At 34.5% G+C, this 24,960-nt stretch overlaps 1 protein-coding gene across 3 annotated transcripts in view; it reads left to right on the plus strand.

Moving 5' to 3' along the window:
• Positions 1-24,960, plus strand: part of Lcor (ligand dependent nuclear receptor corepressor) — a 129,461-nt gene that overhangs the window by 98,598 nt on the left and 5,903 nt on the right. For 2 of the 3 annotated variants that reach the window (XM_077798826.1, XM_077798828.1), the window contains one exon: positions 787-880. In XM_077798826.1, coding sequence (XP_077654952.1) covers positions 787-880 — 94 coding nt within the window. Of the gene's footprint in view, positions 1-768; positions 881-24,960 lie in introns of all 3 variants that reach the window. The other variant, XM_077798827.1, reaches the window with a different exon arrangement.

The raw sequence follows: 24,960 nt of genomic DNA on the forward strand, positions 1-24,960 counted from the left end.
GAATGTATCTTTGTGGGAAAAGAAAGTGTCCTGATTTTATTTATTAGCAACGTGAATTATGTGATCTGGTCTAGCTTCTCGGTTACACTTAGGCTCTAATTAGTATCAAGATTGTTTCATTCTTTCTTAAACTAGAAACCACCAGTTTTTAGTGTCTTATTAAAATCCTTTGTCTTTATAAATTTCAGCAATTGAATTTTTAATTTCTGTATATTCTTCAAAGGATTGAATCTAAACATACATTTATCTTGTTTAGTGTGTACATGTAATTTAATCATATAAACTCATGTTTTAAAATAATTTTGTTATTTAAATTTGTCTTTATCTAATTTTAAATTAGTTTGGATCCAAGTTTCAGGTAGATTTAGATCTTGAGGAATTTGGTTTTATAGTTTCTAAGACAGTTTTTTTTTAATGGGACATTAAAACTTACATTTGAATCAAGGTCAATTTAGAAAATGAAGTATAAGTCTGGTACAGAACATCATGCTGTGTGAACTGCTATTTCTAATATTTCACCATATCTAAACATTGTGTATAATATGCTTTGCCTTTTCTTTTGCACTGTTAATAAAATATTGAATCCTTAGATACATTTGATATCACATACTTTTCTTAATTTATGTTATTTCAGGAGAAAAATATCTTGATTTTTATATTGAATAACTCAAATATGTGACTGTTGTGTTTGCCTGATTGACTAAACCTGCTGCCATTTCATGTTTAGTATTTTCATTCTACATTTGCTTCACTTTTTAATATCCTCAGATGTTTGTGTCTCTGCAGACGGTGTACTTGACCTGTCTACTAAGAAAAGTCCGTGTGCTGGCAGCACTTCCCTGAGCCATTCTGCAGGCTGCTCCAGTACTCAAGGGAACGGGTAAGGGAAAATATTTGTAGCCTTCCACAATTTTATCTAGATAATTCACCAGAGATTGATTTGCCACTTTCCCCTGTGTACTTTAAAATTTAATCCTTCAGAGTAACAGGTGGACCTTTTATAAAATAACCTTTAGGCTGTCAATCAAATAAGAGTATATTGGTGCAATGTAGAATTGTCTAGTATAGATCAATTTTGTCAGTTTAGTACAAGTAGTAAGTAGTCGTGAATGTAGTAAGAATATATGTCTTTGGGCTTTTTGTTGTTTAGTGTTGTGAAGTGTGAAACTCAAGCTAAATAATTCTGGAAGTTAGACGTAAAGGCAGTGTTTGTGTGCTATAGTTGTTGAATGAAAATTGAGCTCTAGGTTTCACTTGATATCTCTAATGGGGATTGAGTGCTCGTGTGTATGTATGTTCATTTTTGTTTTGACTTGGTTTTGGTTGTTGATTTGAACTGCAATTTTAATTCTGTAGCAGTTCAAAAAATGTGATTGTATACATTTTAGATTTTTTAATAGATAAGGCTGGTTTTGGATGTTGATGGATAACCATCTTATGTTGCCAAGACATTATTACATGCTCAGTTTTATAACTCATATGGGACTAAAGCGAATTCTCTTATCATTTAATTTTGTAGTGTAAGAATTATACTATGTAATTGTTACTCTGTGTATCTAGTAGTCATTTAGAAAAGTCAGGTATTAATGAAGTATTTAGGCATAATATTAGAAAACTGTTGTAACCAAAAACCAACTTTACCTAGATATGAAAATACCTTTGATAAGTTTATAAATCCGTTTATATGTAGGCATATTTAACTTTTAGACTATTTACATGGAGAAATTGTTTAGATTTTTACAAAAAACAGGTGAGAACTAAATGGACTAACCTTTTGTAACTAATTTTTATTTCTCTTCAAACTGAGGGATTTCTGACTTCTGAAATGTTCTCGTCTTTTTATCATTTCACCTTTTTTATTATTTACTTTTCTCCCTTCTTTTCTTCAGTCTAAAAATATTAACTTAATTCATTTTTTTAGATTACTGTAAATATAAGTCAGCAAGGTCCCAAATTACTGGGTTCCATTTATACATCAAAAACATGTGAGTTATATAATTAAGGATGTGTATAGTAGAAGCCCAAGTGCAGTTGGAGTAAATGAATCCCTTAAGATTCAACTTAAACTTTGCTACCAGATCCATGTATTATATGGTTGAAGTTGCTTTGCTTATCCCTCTGAATGGGAAGTGTTTTCTCTTTGGTTTTGTTTTATGGAAGACAAATGCACAATCGGTATTGCCCATATTGTAGTTGAATGTTCAGTGGTATTCCTATTATGATAATAATGATATTGGTCCCTGTAGAGTTTTGGAGAACATATCTGATTTACCATTATTGCAGAGTTTCATTTTTAGATCTCATTAATGTATAACACTTAATATTATTCCCCTTTAGGCTTGCTTTGCCAGTTGCCAGTTTTAAAAGATTGATGACCTTTTTGTATTATGAATATCAAAACCATGTAAATTAACTTTGTATAAATAGTTAACATTTCAAATATGATCTCAAAGCTTATCCACTTGAAATTTCAAAATAGGCAATTGATATTTCAGGAAGAGGAGTTTTTTCTTAACCAAAGAAAACTGCTACAAGATTGTTTATAAACCTAATAGTAATTTCTTCGAATAGAACTTACGAAAAAAGTTGGGGGGAAAGTAAGGAATAATTTTCTTTGCAGTTACATAAGCTTAAAAGATATAAATAGAGAATCATGATACTCATGTATCTGCTACCATATAGTGTTTTTCAATGAAGAAGTTTGGTAAGTTTAAATGCAGAAGTCGCTCTTTTGGTTTCTTTTAGTTTTGACTCCCTCCCTCCCCCTTGGGGCTGGTTTCCATTTATATTTTTTTTCCCAAGCAAAATAAGAAATGTTATTTGGAATTGTTTAATTTTTGATGATGAACATTAGCTTGTTTGTGGAGTAAATAAGCAATCAGCTGGGGGTTCCACCAATGTAAATGGTTCCAGTTTTATAGTTAGTGGTCATGAATGTTGAATACATTGCATTAAAGTAATTTGGCTTACTCTTTTATTACTGTACTTGTTTAGTGGTAACGTCACATTGGTAACACAATTCTGTGTAGATCTTTGGAGACTGATGATTACACTGTAATTAATAATTAAGGTGCTATTTTCAGACAGTTGCGCGAAACTTTTTCTCCGAAAATTTGTGAACCCAACCAGAGACCAGCCAACAGGTTTAATTTTTCTTTGCCCAAAAAGCTCCTGGTTTTTTTTTTCTTTCTCCTTTTTCTTTTTGTGAACAAGTTTTAAAACTAACTGCCGAGACTATTTTTTTTTTTTTAATTTTAGAGAAAAATAAATAAATAACACAAAGTGATGTTACCCAAGCAAGGCCTTCTAATAAAGGAGTGGTCCCCTCACCCATCCCTCCCTACCTGTGCAAGTCCTGCTCACATCAGTTTCCTTCCATCCAATTAGGCGACCTGGGAGACCCAGCCAGTACCGCCCAGACGGACTTCGGAGTGGTGATGGGGTACCTCCAAGAAGCTTACAGGATGGAACCAGGGAAGGTTTTGGACACTCCACATCACTCAAAGTTCCACTGGCTCGATCCCTGCAGATTAGTGAAGAACTACTGAGCAGAAACCAATTGTCCACAGCTGCCAGCCTTGGGCCATCTGGATTACAGAATCATGGACAACACTTAATATTATCCAGGGAAGCCTCTTGGGCAAAACCACATTATGAATTCAACCTCAGCCGTATGAAGTTCAGGGGAAATGGTGCACTCAGCAACATCAGTGACCTTCCTTTTCTTGCAGAAAATTCTGCCTTTCCAAAAATGGCACTTCAAGCAAAACAAGATGGAAAAAAGGATGTGAGCCATTCATCTCCTGTAGATTTAAAGATACCACAAGTTCGAGGAATGGATCTTTCTTGGGAGTCTCGCACTGGTGATCAGTACAGCTATAGCTCTTTGGTAATGGGTTCACAAACGGAGAGCGCGCTTAGTAAAAAATTAAGGGCTATTCTTCCAAAACAAAATAGAAAAAGCATGTTAGATGCTGGACCTGATTCTTGGGGCTCAGATGCTGAGCAGTCTACCTCTGGACAGCCATATCCCACATCGGATCAAGAAGGAGACCCTGGCTCCAAGCAGCCTCGGAAGAAAAGAGGGCGTTACAGACAGTACAACAGTGAGATACTGGAGGAAGCAATCTCAGTGGTTATGAGTGGAAAAATGAGTGTTTCCAAAGCTCAGAGTATTTATGGGATTCCCCACAGTACACTGGAGTACAAAGTAAAGGAGAGGCTGGGCACTTTGAAAAACCCTCCAAAGAAAAAGATGAAATTAATGAGGTCGGAGGGGCCAGATGTTTCTGTAAAGATTGAATTAGATCCCCAGGGAGAGGCAGCACAAAGTGCAAATGAATCAAAAAACGAGTAGGAATACTGTAGAGTGCCAATTACTGTACAAACTGGGTGAGCACTACTGCATCATTGTTCAGCTGTCATTGTTGCACCTAACTTCATTCCTGTGACACTGTTTCTTTGCAAATTTTGCATTGACTTGTGTATACAGAGGTGAAGGGTGCCTTTCGAATGTTGCATATTTTTAAATTTCCATGTGCAGTATGGCTCGGAATATTGTTTGGCCTTTTGCATGTTTCTCTACAAAAGAGAATTGAGTTACCTCACAGAGAACAGATTCATGGACGTGGACTCCTTGCCTGTAGAGCCTGCATGCTTTTCTTTCTTTTTCCCCTTAAATTATGTTTGCCTTTACTTTAAAAAAAAAAAAAAAGAAAGAAAGAAAAAAGAAAAAGAAGAGGAAAAAAGCCCCCTTTTAGAAATCACCTCAGTTATATTGGGAGCTTTATCATTGCAAATTGGAAAGCCATCTTATAAAATGTTCACATTTTTTCTTCTACTATTCAACTAATTGAAGGATTAAACTAAAGAAAAAACTAAGAAGAACAATGAACCTTTGAATTTGAAAATTTTGGTTATTCAATGATAAATATGTATTTGGGTCATTTATATAATTACACTTAATTTACTTCAAATTTGCAATCTACTTAGTGCTCACCCAGAGGGGAAGGAGGTGGGAAATGTGCACACACTACCTTCAGAAATGCTTCAGTTAATTACTTTGAACACTACCTTTGCTGTAATTTTATTTGAGATTTTCTAAGGGTAGAATTTGATCTCACCAACAAGTGAGGATATAGCCTTATCTCATGGAGGACGAGCTCCCTTCTTACTCAGGAGCAGTCAGGGTACATTACATAAAACAATGGAGGATGCCTCATTTTAGCTAGGTTTCTTTGTAGTTTTCAGCCCTTTTAAAGAATTGATCATGTGCTAACTAACAACTGAATATTGTTGCAGCGCCTAGTTTAATTCAAGATCTGTTTATTGGGGGTGGGAGAAATAGGGAAAAGAAATGTGTATAACTGTGATATTTAAAGAATGATACTTAAACAACATCACTTGTCTGTTCAAAATCTACATTGATGAAGGGGATCTAAGTTTATGGTAAGAAAGAAAATACAATCCCAATTCTAATATAATTTTGGTTGCTAATCAGTTTTAACTAATTCAATCAGGAGTTAAGCTCATTTTAGTTTCTCAAATAATAGTACCAGATTGGGAGAAGTTGGGTTTTTTTTTTTTTTTTTAGGTTACAGTTAATTTTGTTGGTCTAATCCTCACCTCCCCCTTTCTTGGCATCCTACATTAATATCCCCTTCTTAACTTCTGATATTTAGCTGATTTTCATGGTTGTTTAGCACACATTTCAGGACTTTTCAGACCATGTTTATATAAGCACTCCTTGAAGAACACCTAAGCTTTTTTGAGATGGGCTTATAAAATTGATTAAGTTTAGAAAGTTTTATATTTCTGCAGTTTTTGCAAGAATAGCTGATAAGTAAAGCCTGTGGAATTTAGTTTTATTGTGATTAAATTAAAATTACTATTCCTGCAAATCAAATCCATACCACATACACCCTATGTTTGAATCTGCTGTTAAGTTAATTGGTCAGGCCCTTCTGAATGCTTAACCAAAAACAAAAATCATGAGTTTTTGTGTTAAAAAAATCAAACATGAGGTGTTGTTTAGATTAAGATTGTCAGTTTCAGGTGAATGCTAACAGTTCAAGGATGAGTGGTAGGTCCAGGTATTCTCAAGGCATAAATTCTTGCCTGGAAACTTTTTGGAGCAGATAATTAAATTAGGTTAAGAATAATTTTCCCTCAGCAACCTTTGTGTTCAAAGGTTAGGCACACCATTGCTGTTATTAAAATACAGACACTGCTCATTCTTGACATAGCCTGGGCGTGGGTTTCTCTTTTGATTTGGTTGTTTTGTTTAACAATTTAATCAGTGGGTGACTGAACCTGTTTCCTCTTGGTTTCTAATCTCAACGGAAAAGGTAGTTTGGGTTAAGTAACAATATATAACTGCAATATTTCTAGCCTAGCTGGAAGTTGCAATAAAAATACATTATGAAATGTATGGTTTTCATCTGCGGTTGAAGGAAGTTTGGCAGAAAGTTTGCTGAAAGCAAAAGGCTAAGCTTATGAAGGAACACCTCCTTTGTTTCACATTCAGTTTTTCAGCACACAATTAATTGCAGCCATGGTGCCTTTTTGCACAATGTTTGGGGTATTCAGTAGCCAAAAATTGCTGCAAAAAGGTCCTTTGAGAAATTAATTTGTGCTTCCTTTTTTATCCCCTCTCAGAAAGACATCACTAAAGGCCCATTTAAAAATCTGGCCCTAAAAATTGAAGTTTTGTAGAGTTTTACTGTTCAGAGAGGTTTAATCCTATGTGGTAGTCTATATAAGTGATGTATGAGTTGAGTTATGTAATTTTTGTCATTGTAGTGTACATGGAGTGATCATTTTACTAACATAAATATTTTCTATGTGTGTTTCAGTGGATGACAATCGAGCAGCAGAAGAATGGTGTGCCTACCCTTTAATGCTGCAGTTTAAATAAGAGAACTTGTATTGTGTCATTTCAGATTGTAGGCTGAGAGTTGTAAATAGTGCAAATTTGAGTATTTCTATTATTTGTTTTGGTTAGAAAGTGAATTTAAAAACAAACCAAACTCTGAACTTTCTCAGATTAAAAGTCCTGAGACCTGAAGATTGTAATATTCATGTCTGTGAAGCTTTTAAACATTACACTTGAGATCAGTCATGACTTGATATTCAGGTAAATTTTCTTTTCCAAGAAGCTTTTGAATAAGCATATTTTCTCCAAAGGTCGGTCTCTCTTCCTCTCTTCCTCACCCCCTCTTGTTTGTTTTTTTTTGAGTGTAGATTATTTTAAAGCACTAATTGCATTACATTGGTAACTGCAATATAAAATAGCCATTATTGTTTCGTGAAGCATGGTTGAAATTAGATAGTGGTCCCTTTTTAAATTTCATGAGCCTCTCAGAAAAAAGAAAAAACCTTTTAAAAAAAGACAAAACAAAAAGCTGCTGAATATTTCAAAAGATATATATTTTACCTTATTGTAGGTTTTGTAAAGTTAGTTTGTAATATTCAGGTGCACTTTTAATGTTAAATTTTGTGTTCAGAGTTCCATTATACCATGTATTTCCTGGAGGTGGCTCATCATCATCACATGGCTGGCGATCAGTCTTCATGCCACAGTGATCCCTTAATATTTAATTTCTCTCTTGATTTGCCACTATGCTGTATTGGCACTTTTGGTGTAGATATTCTAATTTGGGGACATCCTCATAAATGTATAATAGAGATTGGTCTACTTGGATGCTTAAATTCTGCTTATCAGAGTTTTGCGTGGCTCAAAACAACAGGTGACCATTTTTATGGTATGGGAAAGTATAGTTCATGACTGTCTTTGTCACAAAAGCCTTTTTTCCTCACATTTTTGGTAGGTGGATGATGACATTACTCAAATTATATAACATTATTTGAACTAATGATAGGAAATAATGTATTTAAAAATAAATTCTTGCATTTTTAATGAGAGCATTGATATTATAGATAAGCTATGGCACTATAAAATCAAAAACACTAATTCTGTGGACAGCTATCTAGTTGGTATTTTATCATTAGCATTCTCATCCTGAGACAGCACAGAAATCAATTGATAGTAATATAGTATATTATATTACTTTTTTGATAGGCTTACAAGTGACTGAATTATATTTGTGATGAGCTATACACTTTATTCTGCTCCTCAAATACCATGAAGGACAAGATCTCTCTTTCAGGAAAAATAATTTATATTTGTGTATAATACTTTTTAATATTAAGTTTGTTGTTATTCTGAAGTTTAGATGTTGCTTGATATAAACCTTTGCTGCAGCAGATCATGAATATGAGTAAGGCTTTGTGTGATAGTAGGGTCCTTATGTGAAGTTAATTACTGTTCAATTCTGGTGCGCAAGCTCAACAAGTGTGAAGTGTGTATTAGCTTTATTTGGTACACTTTTACTTTACAATATTGAAGTGCTTTAGAATTCTGGTTATCTTATATAAATCATTACCTCAAACAATTGGCATTTTTATTCCCCAGTGTTTTACCTTAGCTATAATATGAGCTATATGGGATCAGATAATAAAACAAAAGAAGGCACAATGAGATGTTTAGTTCCCAATTTTCTGGAGAGAACACTAAATTAGACTAAAAATGACTACCTGTTAAGGCCCATATCCTAACTACCTTCTGTCATTAGGCAGTACATAGCAACCTTTGAGCTGCTAGTGAGCTGTGTGTTCTCCCCCATCCCCAAGTAAGCACATGATGCCAGGCCTGGTTCTAATCCTTTGTAGATTCTCTTATATTTCATTGACACATAATAGTGAAGCTTGGTTTTATGTGGCTAATAAAACAGATTAAGTCAGCTCAATGTCAGAACCTGAAATTATTTTGAATCATTAACAGCAGATGTATGGCAAGTTGGTGTCATTTTCTCAAACAGCTGTTACCCTTGTAGATTTCATTTTGAAACTGCATTTTTTTGTTTTATAATTTACCAAATGCAGAGATAGTTTTCATGTGGAATTCTCTTTTCTATATATTCAGGTTGCTGTCATTGGTGATAGAATATGGCAATAGATCAAATTGCCCTACTTAATGTTTTATAGGAGATACAGTCATAGGTTAAATTTGGGCCTATATGAAAATATCGGAGATTGTTTCCTTGTCACTGTTGCTTGCTGTAGAATTAGGTCTTCATTAATACTATGGTCAGGCCAGTATTATTAAAAACTTGACAGCTTTAGCCAAACAGTCCATTTAGGAGACTGTTACGCTACATAGGGATTTTTTTTTTTTAACTAATTTCTTTCAAAAACTACTGAAGAGGAAAAAAGTATAATTATGGTACAGGAATACAGACCTCCGGACACTTTCTTTATTAATTATTTTGGATTCATTCTGTCCTTGAGACTTGAGTAGGATTTGTAAACATGCTGACTGAAAGGGAAATGGAGGAATTCTTTTCGTATCCTCCTATATTCCAGATAATCTTGCAGTCATGTTTTTCAAAAGCCGACAGTAGCCCTGTAGCATAGCTCTGTAGCTGTGTATACTAAGTGTTATGAAGGAGATTGGAGGAAAGGGGTGGTAGGATGGGCAAGTACATAGACACAGATTCTGCCCTGTTACACTAAAAATGAGTCACAGGACAGACAGTGTGGTAAAGTTGGGCCATCTTCATTTGTTAGAAAAATCTTTACATTGTTTGAAAATGAGAATCAAGGCTAGTTAATGTTGATTTGACCAACAAACATCAGAAACTCTGAAACTCTTTGGGGGGGGGAGAGTAATTTTAAGGTTTCCAGTTCATTTAGAACTGTTTCCATAAATGCTGAAAAGCAAGCACTTTTAGTTAACCATAGATTTATTGGATGTAGCAAATATTATACTCATAATATTTAATCTTTATTGTTTGAATGTGGAAATGAACTATTTACTTCATCTTGAACTGTTCTTGAATAGGTGCAAGATGATCTTTTCAACACTGGAAATGACCCTACACACATACCAAAAAAAAAAAAAAAAATCTAAAGCAGTAAGACATATTTGAAGATCCATACCTCTTAAACTTAGATTTGTCTTGGGGAAAAAAAATGTATGAACCTATAACCAGTATTAGTGCAGTCTTGGATTCCTTGTTCTGCATAATTGCACCCTTTCTCAGGTATGTCCTGAAAACATAAATTTTAAAATGATCTCTTTGGAGATTAGATTCTCAGTGGATAGTGTGTAAGGGGACTGTGGGTGGGGGGCCAGGGATAGTTAGACACAGGACACTGACACAGTAGAGCAGGGATTTTTAACAGTCAATAGCCAAATAGAATTTCAATCTAGGATATTTTTACCCCCTCAGAATGAGTGAAACAACTCCTACTATTTGGTAAATACCCGGTGCTACACTCCTAAAAGTCTTTCACCAAGGTGACTTTCCTTCTTGGTGGAAGGGTATATAGTGAACTTTACTGTCACTAGGAAAGCACTTGTCCAAAATGTTTAAAAGTACTAGAAAAGGGATAATTCAGCACTTTTTTCTGTTACAACACTAAAGTCTTAATTTATCTTCAGAGTCTTAGGTACTGTAAGTTTTAGGACAATTATTTAAAAATATGAAACATACTACATAATATGGGGTCAGATCACATTTATATAAATCTTATTTTAACTAAAGACAATAACATTTTGTACCTTTCTAGCAATTGTAAGTGATTGCCTCATTTTCCCCATTTCGTTAAGCTTTTCAGGCTTAAGAATTTGGAATTTGAGAGAAGGTTAGGGGGAAATACCCCAAAATGAAAAAATTATATCAGACCATCTTAGAAAAATAAACCACTAGGAAAATGGGTAGGGATTCTCTCCCCCTTTAAGTCTTCAGGGAATGAACAGTATTTAGAATCTTTGGCTGAAATTCAAGCCTTTTTACTGTGTAAATTTTTAATATTAATTCACTTACATGCTTTTTACATCAGAGGACTGAAATGGATCTTAATGTTTTTAAGTTGTGGAAGGGTATATTTCTAAAATGAGGGGGGATGATTAACTAGGTTAGTATTACCAGCATTAGTAAGTTTAAGGAATTTTAGTATGTAATAGCAAAGTGTTTGATTAAAAGTCTAATCCTATATTGCTAGTCGAAATTAGTTACATTCTGATCTAGGAAAGATATAGTCATTGGATATTGATATGCTGTGCTGTCAGAAAACCAGACTAAGAAACCTTTATCTGACTCCTACATGTTGCTTGTTCTGATGGGATGTATACTTTACAGCAGCTTGTTGCTGCTTCGTTAAAAAAAAAAAAAATGCATAGACTATATACATTTGGAGCGTTTGCGTATAATTCTTTCTAACCTCCACTTTAAACTGTCAGACATTGGTATTTTATCAGTCCACACCGTTAAATAAAACTAATGTTCTTAGAAATCCAACTTATACACACTGTTTAAAAACCCTCAGGGACAGTTTACACACTCTTCTCACTCAATTCAGGTACTTTGATGCTATTCTTAAACCTAACAGTGACTTGTATTTTTCTGTTTTGCTTTTATTTCAACGTGCTGGTAGCACATCTTTGATGAATGTCAACTTAAAAACTCAGTTCAGGTATCCAGGTATAACTCAGCCAAACAGATTTTAAAGCTGCATATAACTCTCCAGCACACGGTGCCTCACACTCTTATAGTGGCATTCTATATATTCAGTTATTACTACTGAGCAGATAATGCGGGGGTTCCTGTTAACAGTGTATTTTTTAAAAATGTGCATAAATGTATAGCCAGCACATCACTCTCTGTCTCTGTCTCCCTCTCCCTCCCTCCCTCCCTCTCTCTCTCTCTCTCTCTCACACACACATACACACACACAAACGGTGAAAGTATATATTTTTAAATGCCACTAATAGCCAGCACAATTAAAAGACATTCCTAGCTGCCTCTGTAAACTATAACAGATGCAGTTCCTCCTTAATGTGGCTCTTGCTTCTTCACCATAACTACTACTAAATTCAAGCACTGGTCCTTGGGTGTCTGACCTCTACATTCTAGTTTATGCAATGTCTTTAGAGAATCTGTGCACTGGCCACTGTGATGGAACCATTGGGCCAGGAGTGCTTTGAGTTTATCAGTAGTGATTCTGCCAAAGTTGGTGTTTTAACATGAGTATGTAAAATGTCAAAAAATTAGCAGAGGTCTAGGTTTGCTTATTAGCAGACAATTTTGTCAGTGTATTTTATAGCCTTGAAGACCTCAGTGACAAGTTTCTTCTGATGTGAAGTTCTAATTCCAGTGTTTTAGTCCTTTACATCTCTGATGTTAAGACTTGTCTCATAACTCTTGTTTTCTACAGTACTATCTGTGGTTAACAAAATAGGTTATCCCTCTGCTTGAAATTTGATATCTTACATCTAAAAGAAATTCTCTCCATATATAATACCCATAGCCTTCAAAGATATGGAAAATTGCATCTTTCAGATTTCTAGAAGTTCAAGTGTCATGAAACACAACAGGAACCCCCTTAACTCTTATGGACCTCATTTCAATATACTGTTTACAGTTTGACGGAATTGTATAATTTAATATTTCTCTTGTACTGTAGTTTATATTTATTTACAGATTTTTTTGTACTGTGTGATTTGAACTTTTTGTTCCTTGCTATTATTAATGTTTATGTAGTAGAGCACTTATGATCACAAATTAAGATTTTTGGTTTGATTGCACTACATTAAATTTTTTAATGCAGTTCTGATTTTTTGACTGGACTAAAATAAGCTGTGTCTTAATGTATGTGATGAGTACTTAAAATTTTAATCCATGTGGTCCCCCCACCCCATTTTCTTTCTTTCTTACTTTTTTTTTCGTTGTATGTCAAAAGCGCTAGTTCTTTCGTGCATGTGTAAGATTTAATGGTTCCATTGTATTATTTGACCATGACATTTTGGAGAAACATTCCCAGCTGTAATGTTGTGTATGGTAGTTCTCACTGGATGCTAGACTTTCAAAACCACTATTCTTCTAATAAATTTTGTTGTGAAAAACTGTTTTTAAAGCTTGGTTTCTACTTCTTACATTTTTAGTTTTCTTTTTTTTTTTTTTAATTATAAATGGGCTAAGGAAAGTGTACTGTAAAATGCACATGGTAATCAATGTTGTAATCTTTCTTGGTAAATTCTTTCCAGATGAAATTGCTCAGATTACTAGAAGTTGCCACTACAAAATTGTGGTTCAGAATTCAAGTGCAATACTGCCTTGTAACTCAGTGTCTTTACTAATTTGATACTTTCCCTAAACTCCCTCAGTTTTCATTGGATTTCTCACTTTAAAAAATTCTGTTGGCTAAACAAAATATATCAGTATTTCTATGATGCTATCTTAGAGTAGACTTAGTTTTTCATAATTATTTAGAGTGAAACTTCCTGCTGGGATTGCTTGTCAAAAAAGAATACCAGTTTGCTGATTTGTTGACTGTTTTCTTGAGACTTGACTACAAAAGCGCTGTCAATCAGTTACAATTATTCTGTTTCTTGGGAGGATGCTGATCAACATTTATATTGTGGTGTTTTAAAATGAGATGTATAAACAAGCTCTGTATTATAAAGAGGTTTTTGTAAAATGATTAAAAGAACTGAATTATGGTTCTTAAAGATTAGAAATAAGAGTAAAATATTTCAGAAAGCTGCCTTTTAAAGCTCAGTATGTAATTACAATAGATGAAGGTATTGTGGATAGTTGGTCTAGCTTACTTTTTAGTTAATTTTTTTTTTTTTTGTCTGAGACTAGCTAGATATATCTGTCTTGGTGTGATGTTTAAAAAAATCAAAATTTTTGTTGGTACTACAAGTGTGTACATTGGCTTCATTTTCCCTTATTCACTTATGCCATGTGTTTATAGACTATTTCTGAAAACCAAATTATTATTCTTTTGTAAATTTCAAAGCTATTGCAACTTGTTTCTTTTCATTTCTTGCTGTTGTCTGTTCTAAACCAGATTGGTGATAGTAAGATTATAGTCTAGAATATCATAAATGAATTTGTTTTATTTTAGTGCCCCTATTTTCAAATTGATACTTGGCTCTTTAATGTTATGATTCTACTTAATGAAAAGCCCTTCTTTCTTTTCTACTAGAACTTTATTTTCTTGATTCAGCTGATATTCTGAAAATAACTCAGGGATCCCTGTGTCTGAACAAGTACAGGAATTAGGGAAATTTCATGTGATAGAACTGGAATTGCAAAAGGGAAATGGAATGGAAAAAGTAGAAATGGAGGGACCGTGCCAGATTCCGAGATGTAGATTTCTTACTTTTTTCCCTAAGGTATTGAATTTCTTCTTCCAGACATTTGTATTCAAATGTAAAAACATGCATAGGTTCTATAATGTTGGGTTTTATTGCTGAAATGAGTGAATAATTATGTAAGGGTTTGATAGTTATTAAATTCAGTGTCCTTGTTATTATTTGCTTCCAGAAGGTAAGGATTTTAACACAAGAATTTTATTTATCATATTCAGCTTGCAGGTTCTGGGACTTTTGGTAGTTTTTTTGTGTGTGTGTGAGGGGGATATTGTAGTATGAGAGTCAGATTGCATTTACAGCTGAAGTAGACAGGTTTGCTTTTAGGGGTTAGTGGAAAAGAAATTTTTTAAAACAAAGCTTTATTTTTAAAAAAAGATTAAAGGGTTGATGAACATATAACAGTTAAAGCCCTGATTTGGTTAGAGTTTAACTAGAATTTGAAAAGTAAACAGAGCTATCAAAATCCTAAGTACTGGGGCTAAGGATGTGGTCTAATGTTAGAGCACTTGGGTTTGATCCCTAGCATTACCAAAAAACTAAAACCCTCATAAGTTTTATATTCCAAGTTTGAAACTTTGTAGGCATGTAAGAACACTTAACTTCTTATTTTCTAGTAGTTGTAAAATATTAATTGTATTTATCTTTCAACTTGGTATCACTTGTTTAAAGTGTGTTCAGCTGAATGGGCTTTTCGGCGTCATTTGAACACTGAATCTATTAAAAATGTAGTTTTTAAAGTGTGAGACAAATCACAAATCTGTTCTACCATTGGGAAATACAATAGCAACCCTTCATTAAATAATAAGGCCATACCTTTGCATTACAGTGTTTTCTAAACTTAAAAAAAAAAAGATCTTCATATCTCTTTTTATTTAAAACTACTCTTTCATTTTTATCATGAATTGTATATGAAGGTAATGATACTTTTTCAAAAATTAGCCCAAACACTTTTATTCTACTCCGTTTTACCCAGTTTCTTTTTCCTGTTGGGCTAGTTCTACCTTGAATGTGAGAGTGCACATGGTCCTGGGGGAGTCATGAGATATAATTCATTTCAGTCCAAATCACCTTTTAAGGAATACACATCCCTGGGTCCTACATCTGAAGCCAATTAATTCATTTTTAGAAATGAGAGTTAAGTATGTTATATATTTTTAAGACAATGTACAGGAGACTTTTCGGTTTGACTTTTTAAATTGTGGTTAAAGAAACAAAGTTTACCATCTTAACCACCTTCAAGAATAGTGTTTAGTAATATTTAGTATATTCACATTATTGCACAGCTACAGGAAATTTTGGTTAACCCACTAGAATCCATTCTGATCTTCAATTTTTAAGATGGAAAACATGGAACTTAGAGAGTTTAAGGAACATATCCCTCTTCACACAATTAGTTGCCCAAGTAGGTAGAGCAGAGAGACAGATGATAACCCAAGTTTGCAAGGCAGAATTTGATGGGCATGGCTTAAAATCCCAGTCCTCATACTCTCTTACTGTGAGATCTTGAACACATTACAGAACTTTTCCAAGCCTCTTTTTTCCTGCCTTAAAAGAGTCCTGTACTACCTGTTCATTGATTTAATATGAGACTTAAATGAAATCTTATGTATAACATACTTAGCACTGAGTCAGATTCTTTGCAAGTGTTAAATGAGAGTTGGAGTGAATTCTCCTGACAAGTGTCATAATTCAGTGTGTGAGGGATGGGAGAGCAAGAAAATCAGATCGAAAGCTGTGGAGAAGAGTATATTGGTTAGAACTGAAGGTGAGACATATGTGTTTATATGTTAGACTATGACATAGGACTGCCAATCTTGTTCTCTTCCAAAATGTTGGAACAGTGATAAAATTTGAAAGGAATATTGCTTTTTTGCATATTGTGCTGTTTTAGAATATAATAAAAATATCGTTCTTTGTTTCAAAGAATAAAACAGTAGATGTCATTTGAAAGTAGAAGATGCTTAAATTATAAAGTTACATGCAATTTAACTACATTTCCATTGAATTAGTTTTTTCATACTTTTTTTAAGGTTGAAATTTCACATAGTTTGAATCTTGATTTTTTTAAAACATAGGTAGTAGAGTTTGAGCAACAATATAAAAGCTATATGTAGGAGTGCGGAGGAGTGTATTTAATCATAAAAACTTTATGGTTTTCCAATAAAGGAGTTTGAGGATTCTTCTGCCTATTTAATTAGATTTTAGTGAATTCAGGTAGGACCTCTGTGCATTTCAAACCAACAGATATAATCATGGCCAATACACTTTAGAGGTGTCGTAAGATATTTTTTATGAGGAAGATCTGGTAAAACCTTTGGCTAAATACAAGTGAATTAAGATAAAAGTAACCAGGATAGCAGATTCTTATGAAATGCTAAGGATTGGTAGATCTGTATATAGACCAAGAATTTTCTAAACTGGATCAACCCATTGCAACACATTTATGTGTTGTAAAAACAATTTAGTGGGTCCTAACCAGCATTTTAAAAAATGGGGGTGGGAAGGGAATAGAATCAGAAGATGTAGCATATAGTAAGAATCAATGCTGTTTCATTGAATTAGTATGTCATTTTACACAACCCTATTAAAATGGGATATATGTACCAGGTCACTTTGTGTAATATATATTTTTTCCGGGTTGTAAGTAAAACATTGTAATGGGGCTGGGGATGTAACTATGGTAGAGTGCCTGTCTAGCATGTGCAAGGCCCTAAATTCAGTTCCTAGTACTGCAAGAATGGTGGTTGGGGGGAACCTTGTAATACAGCTTTTGAAAGCCATAATGTAAACTGTATCTTTTTATCCCTGTGGTCCTTATGTCTTGGAGGAAATATTTTAAACCACTATGTGCTTAGACATTTATATATGCCCTTCTGAGCTTCAAAATCCCCCCCTTTTTTTTTCCTTTCTTAAATTGAAACATAAAGATTGTACATACTTATGGAGTACCATGTAATGTTTTGGTACATGTATACATTGTGTAATGTTCAAATAAGGATAAACATGTTTCCTCATCTTTTCTTTGAAAACATTCAGAATTCTAGCTTTTTTGAAATGTGATACATTATTATAGTCACCTTATTGTGCAGTAGAACATCAGAACTTGTTTCTTTTAACAGTAACTAAAATTTCCTCTTACCTTGCCTTGTCAATTTGAACACATTTTCATTGAAAACTTAAATATTTTTCTTTCTTATTGAATGACACACATGTTTCCTCTGCCTGTTTCAACTTGTTTTTGAGAAATGCATTAGGAAAATTACTCTCACTAACTTACTTATGGTAACTTACTTAGTTCATTCCTTAATCTCTGAATAAACTGAATTCTAAATGTTAAACACCAAAGCTACTACGTTAAAAAGGATAGAGTCCTTGAACTAGCGGAGATTTATTAAAGCTGTTCGCATGCATTGGAAGTGCTTTTTAATATAGGATGGAAACAAACTATGAGAGTAAAGAACTGTGTATTGCCCTTACAGAAAAAGAGAGTATAAGTAGTGGGGAGTTGATACAAGTTTTATGCAAAAAAAAAAAAAGAAGTAACAAGATCAGATTTGGGCTTTGGGAAGATGGCAGTTTTCAATAGTGTGAAACAAACTCTAAAATGAGAAATTGGTGGCAGGGAGCTTTTAATATTGTATTTTCCAAGGAAAGTAAACCCATATGATTGAATTGGATAATTTGTTGGAAGCAAGGGAAGTGAAAGAATAGTGATAAGGATTGAGAGAAAATAAATATGTAAATTGAAGTAGAATATCTACATCAAATATTTATGTCCTTGCCAGTTTTATGTCTCTCTGTGTATAGTTAATTTTGTCTTCCTATATTCCTGAGTAAAAACATCAATATGCAGGTGAATTTACTTAGTTCACCACTGTCCCCCATATTTTAGCAGTCTTTGAGTATTTCCAGAGAGGGGTGGGGTGTCGGATGGTTATAAAGAACTATTCCTAGAGCACTCCAAGAGTGATAGACCAAAAAGCGCTTTGCAGACTGGGTATAGTAGCACACACTTGTAGTCCCAGCAACTAAGGAGACAGACTAAGGCAGAATTGCTTGAAGCGAGGAGTTGGAGACCATCCTGAGTGGCAATAATGAGACCCTATCTTTTTAAAAGTAAAATGAAATATTCTGCTTATCCTTATGTTTAAAATTTAAAAAAATACATACTTCCTCTCTACCTCACCTAGATGAACAGTTGAGAAAAATTACTAAATCTTATATAAGGTATCCTAGGAGGTTTTTTAATGTTTAACATTTCACATAGTAGTCTAAGTCCTGTAAATAATGATGATTAGTTATTTAATGAGTGTTATCATTGTGTCAGTTTTAAGTGATGTCCTTCCTATACAGCAAAAGCCTGAAGTTTTAGGACACCACAGGTAGATATGGTTCTAAAATTAGAGATTTCCTGAATGGAGACTTAAGAATCTCAAGACAACATGAGAAAAGTTAGAATATAGAAAAATCCAATAAAAATCATGAAAAATTCATGTTACTCTTAAGTATCTGCTTGGTTAGATATAGGATCTTCTAGTCTTCCTTTCACCTCAAAAGAAATTATTTGTCAGACACATAAAAATTTATTTCTTGAGGAAAAAACACTGAGTTTTATATGAGAATTATTAAATATCCTTTTGTTTTTGTTTGTTACTTCTCCATATCTCCTTTAGATTGAGATCCCACTGTACTACACAGTCCTGCAAAGTAGTAGTGTGGATTTTCATTGCAGATTATGATTGTGGTCACAAAAGAAGTAATAGCCGTTGTAGTGGGAACTGGTCCTGACACTTGCCTCTCACTTTCCCACTCTGGGGAGACTACACAATGTGGGAAAGGCTTCCAGTACTGGCTGCCTCTTGGCCCTTCAGCTGGTGTTACTTACCACTTAAACTTTTTAAGGAGCATCATAGCATATGATGCACATTTTTTCGTTTGGGGAATGAGTTCTTTTGTATTCTGCTTAAACAGTAGTATTTTTCTGGTGCCATTATTGCCCTGGTTATTTAAACTGGGAACTAAAGGATAGTTTTCCTAAAGAACAATAGATTTAATTCTCCTCTGAGAGACTTAAAAAGTGAATAATAAACAACAACAAAAATTCTAGCTGACATTATGAACTCTCATATATACCTAAAATGTGAATTTTATCTTTAACATCTAGACTTCTCTCAAATCTGATTTTACTATAGTCTGACTGATAATAGAATTATAAACAAAAGCAGTCTGATTAAAAACAAAAGAACTTCCACAAATAAACAGTTTGTCAGAATTGTCTGTTTTGTGAGACCATTACATTCTTGGAGAGAAACTGAGGCATTGAGCTTAACGGCTCCTTGCTTGACTTATTACTCCCAAAGTAACTCTCTGGTATTTTGGCTTCCGATACATTTGCCTGAAGAGTGATCATGATAATCTTGACAGTTATGTGTTTTTTTTAATTTAGTAAATTTCATATTCTGGTTGAAATAAAGAAAAATAGGAGGTAAAATATATAAGCTTTAAACTGCTTCTATCTTATTTAGGAGATTATTCTGAATAAGAACTTCTTACAGGGATACTTACCCCTGAGATGCAGAAAAGCTAGCAAACTATGACTTTATGCCCTGTAAGCACCCTCACCTCTCCTTTTTTTTCCCCAGTTAAGAATATTAATTTGTAATTGTTGAACTTTATTGTGCCCTGCTTTCAGTGAACTTGGTTAAGAATAAAGTAACTTTAGAAAGCTATAAAGGATTATATACCTTTTGTTTCAGATCAGTAGTTGTCAGCTGTTATTCAATCCACCACACCTGCAAAAGACACCATGCTGCCTGGAGTGGCACTCCAGGGTGATTAAACAACCTAGATTGACTCCAATACACAAATCACATCCCCCAAGCTTCTGATCTTAGTAAGGGCTAATTCTCTTCAATTCTAATCTGAGAATTGTTTTTTTCTAACTAAATATGTCTACTTCTATCTAAATACAAATTTAGATTATTTAGATTTCAACAACCTGGAAAGCAGGTTTTAAAGACTTGAGTAGCTTAGCTGCATGTAACTTAAGAGATCCCTTTCTGTTCTATGGCCTTATAAGCTTTGTTTCTAGCTTTTCTGTGTCACTGTTGCCCACCCTTTTACTGTTTCTCCTAACCATGCAAAGAAGACTTGGTCAGTGATTTAGAAATACAACTCTATTTGTACAATGGTTTCGTAGAGAGTGAAAAAAAAAAAAAACATTTCCACATCCATACCTACCTTCTCTACTATATATACCCAGTTCTGCTATAGTCCCTGGACTATCCTGTGTCCTTATAAGGAAAATATGCAGATGTACTTCCCAGGTTAGAGCAAGAATTTGTCAGAACACTCACCTCGCCCAAGGGTAGACTTAGAAGACCAGTAGGGAAAAAGTAGAAAGCATCATTTAGATTATTGTCTGGCAAAAAATACAACTTGTATGTCTTGAAGCAGGGACTGGGGATATGTTTTAGGTTTCCTTTAAAGAGTTAAGCCAAATTCATTTACCAATTTGTGGCATAGGCATCTGGGGACTGAACTCATGGCCATTCTCAACAAAAGTTCTATCCCTGAGCTATAGCCCCACCCTTCTTTTTTTTTTTTTTTTTAAGAGTCTCTCTAAATTGCCCAAGCTGGGTTCAAATTTATTATCCTCCTGCCTGGGCCTTCTAAGTAGCTGGAATTATAGGCATGCATCAGTGCACCCAGCTTAATTTAGCACTTTTAACTATAATCCGTCTAAACTTTGTCTCCCCTTCAGTGTCCTTCACTATTGATGTTGGTCTTGTTCAGTCAAGAATATATTTAGGTCCCCAGTGATGTTGATTTGCCCATCAAGCAGTTTTACTGACAGGTTACCAGTAGGTATTAAAGAAAGTACCTGAATTCATCACTCTCAAGTTCTAGATTCTTAAACTTGTCAGTTCAGCTCTCTGCCACATATATTCTCTATTTAATCTGTCTTTTACCTAATATAAGTATGGACCATCCAACATTTATATTAACCACAGGAATGCTTTCCTTCAGGAATTTAAGTATTGCAATATTGACTAAATAGGCGAGTTCAACTCGGTCTAACCTCTGATCTAGAAAAACATCATTGAGTAAATCATTAAAGATACAGTTGTGAAACAACACATCACTCTTGAACTGTGCCTTTTAAAGTTTTTATGAATATTATCTTATCCTTTTACCACACCCTTCAGAATTAGGCATTAAGCTGAAGATAGAAAGACTGGGTTGTCAAGGTCATGCAAGCCATTTCTCACCAAGGAGATAAACTCAAAACTAATTCAGGTAGTTGGAAGTCAGATTCCCCCTTTTATAGCCCTTCCTCCAATTTACCAATACCTCTGATCTGAGTACACTTTAATGGTGGTGTTCAAGTATTTCGCTTGATAAATAATTCACTTAGCTATTACAGAGTTCTCTTGTTGAGCAGAAGAAATGTGAACTCTCACAAGTGATTACATCTGTGATGTGTAAAGATCTATTTAGTCAGACATGAAGGACACAATACAGTACAAACTATAATTGCTGAACTGAAACATTGTGCTTCTCCTTAGGTGGTGGTGAGGAAATGGCCTACAGGACAGAAAAATCACCTCTCTGGACTCCCTGCTAGTTCCAGAGAGTAAACTAAATTAATGTGAGTGCTACCCTTAGGCTTCACTAAAGACCTGAGGAAAAGTGAATAATTTAAAAGCAGAGGTAAAGACCAGCTGTTTGAAACTTGGGTAGAACTGGCTACTACCCATTTTTCTAAACCATGGAAAAATAGAATTAAACTTCTAATTTAAAGATTAAATTTTCAAAAGATAAGAAATTAAAATCCATCTAAGCCTAGTTCCTATTGAGAAAAATTTTAGAAAAAAAGTAGAAAGCTGGATAGTTTAGAAGCACAGCCAAAAGTGGTTTTATTACTATAGTTATAAAGTTAGCTGTTACAACAGGGCCCTTTAATGACATCTGGACAAAGGTTAGAACTCAGCAATTAAGCTCAGCTCCCGTTGCGCTAGTGCCTATGTGTCCAGATGGCCCACCAGACATCTCAGATTCAGAACTTTAAGAACATCACAACTCAGTTTGAACAGAACTCATCATGTGCACATCTAATGACCACCAGTTGCCAGCTGTGTCACTTACGTTCCTGGCTCAGTAAATGCTGCTGCCCAGGAAGAAAATGCCGGAAGCAACCATGATACCCCTTTTCTCTTCTTCCCTCTTGCTAGAGAAGACAGTCCTATTAGTTTGCATTGCCAGAGCTTTATAAATCACAGTGTGATTTCACATCAGGAAGTGCTTTGTCCTGAAATGTGGTCCTTACCTACACTCAAGCGGTTCATGTCTGCTTGGGAAGCTAAGACAAATTAAGTCAGTAAAAAATAAAAATTGTGGGATAAATATACAAGACCCCATATAATTGCCAGTGAACTTTATAGAACATTGTGACTCAGGATTTCAGGAAAGGATATAATCAGCCCAGGGGGAATAGTTTTGAGCGGACCAATAATGATCTGGTAAGAGCAGCCTACTACTTGCTCTGATGACTTGTGGTTCACCACTGTATTTTTCCAATCCTTCTTAGCAGGAAAACATGCAAAGAACTCTTATTATCATTGCCTGTCAGTGTTGCCATTTCAGTTTTCATCTCCTAGGCTTCTGCAGACCACTGCTCTAAATGTCACTTAAGGTTGACATGGATAGAATGTGTCAGCCTCTCTGATGCTGTTTTTCAATACCTGAAGACTGTACTGTGTTGTTCTTGGTTAGAGTTCAGTGGGTCTTAGTGTTTCTGTGTATCTTAGTCAAGAAGACATAGTTGGGCCATGAGGCTATGAAATACATACATATGTATCTTTAGTTGTCTATTGGGGATTAACTTGAGTCATATTGCTATAGTCATCACCTGGTTGCATGACCTTTTAGAAAACCTTAGTTAAGGGTAATAAAAATACAAGGTTAAATTGTTGAAATATGGGACAGCAGCAGATTCAATCTCAATCATAAAGGAGTTGGATGTCACCTGTGGATTTGTTGTTATACAGTTTTTTATTCTATATGACCATCATTTTAGAGGAAAACACTTCCTTACTACTTTCCTTCAGGAAGTGCTTTGTCCTTTCATTGGGTACATGCCTTGATTTCATTCATCTTTAGGCATGTTAAACTGAAATACCAAAACTTATTTCCAGAACATGAGCACAGGCATGAAGCATAATCCAGAAGATTTTTGCAAAGACTTGGGTTATGAATGTGTTTCTTGAACAAAGAAGAATCATTTCTTTCTCCCCACCCTCCGTTCCCTCCCCCCCCAGGAGATATCATCAAACATCTTTTATAAAATGCCCTTAGTTCATATATAGTCAAGTGATAGTCTTATGCGGAATCACAATCCAGAAAAAGAGAAAGGAGATTAGAAAATCTGTGTACCTATAATAAAACTATTCCTAAAGTCCTCATTCAGAGATATTTATTTTTATTTTAGGTACATTCTAGCACTTGGGATATGGTTTCTGAGCAAGTAAGTAGAAATACACACTTTAACTAAAGGTAGAAGTGAGTCTTCTAAGAGTTGCTCTGTCAAACTCTAGATCATTGGAGCTCTCTGTCTGCACAGGCTCAGTAAAACCTAGATATCTAGAAGCACAGAGCAGCTAGCGAAACCCTTGGCTGTCTGTGCAGCACTGCCTGGAGTGTCTCAAGTCCAGTGTCTTCCTTTCCCAACATCCCTACTGTGTGGGATAAGCTCTAAGAGTTCATCCTAGATGACTTAGGAGGAAAATGTTTGAAAGGGATTCTTTAATGTAGAGTGACTTCTTATGGGTGACTGTAAAAATGTTTAGCAAAGGACTAAGATGTGATAGCTAGGAGTGTATGAAGACAGTCCTATTACTTTGCATTGACAGAGCTTTATAACTCCGTGTGGTTTCACATCTGTTTTCTCACTTGAAGGCTAGAAATTAATCAGTACTTGCTTGTCATTCCACCATTTAACATATCTGAAATGTAAAATTATTGGTTTCCTGTTCATCCATGACCCAGGAAAGGGATTAAAGGTTTCCACCATCACTTAATTATCTACCCAGTCCATTTTGCTAAGAGATAATTTTAAAACTATTAAACTAAGATTTTTAATATAGTATATCTAAATTTTTGTCAGTATTGTAGATTTAATGATTGCATAACACGAATACATAGCCTCCAGTAAAATTACCACATGAGTATCCTTTATTTGAAATGCTTGGGACCAGAAATGTTTTGGATTTTGGATATTTTTAGATTTTGGAAACTTGCGTATATGTGAGATATATTGGGAGTGGGACCCAAGTCTAAACACAGAATCATTTGTTTCATGTATGTATACCTTATATACATAGTCTGATGATAATCTTATACAACATTCTTAATAATTTTGTACATAAAATATAGTTTCATGGTGTAGAATTTTTTACTTGTGCTGCCATGCAGCATTCAAAAAGTTTCATATTTTAGAGTGTTTCCAATTTTTGGATTAGGGATGTGCAACCTGAATATGTTGACCAAGAGAAATTATAGTGTGATCAAAATTATATTTTTTTTAAAAAGCCCTCTAAAGATAGGAAAGAGAGATGTAGCTTTTTTTATTATTATTATTTATTTTTTCTTAGTTCTTGGCAGACACAACATCTTCGTTTGTATGTGGTGCTGAGGATCGAACCCGGGCAGCATGCACGCTAGGCGAGCGCGCTACC

The sequence above is a fragment of the Urocitellus parryii genome, chromosome 5 (genome assembly GCF_045843805.1).
Source record: "Urocitellus parryii isolate mUroPar1 chromosome 5, mUroPar1.hap1, whole genome shotgun sequence".
In the NCBI taxonomy this organism is placed as follows: Eukaryota; Metazoa; Chordata; class Mammalia; order Rodentia; family Sciuridae; genus Urocitellus; species Urocitellus parryii.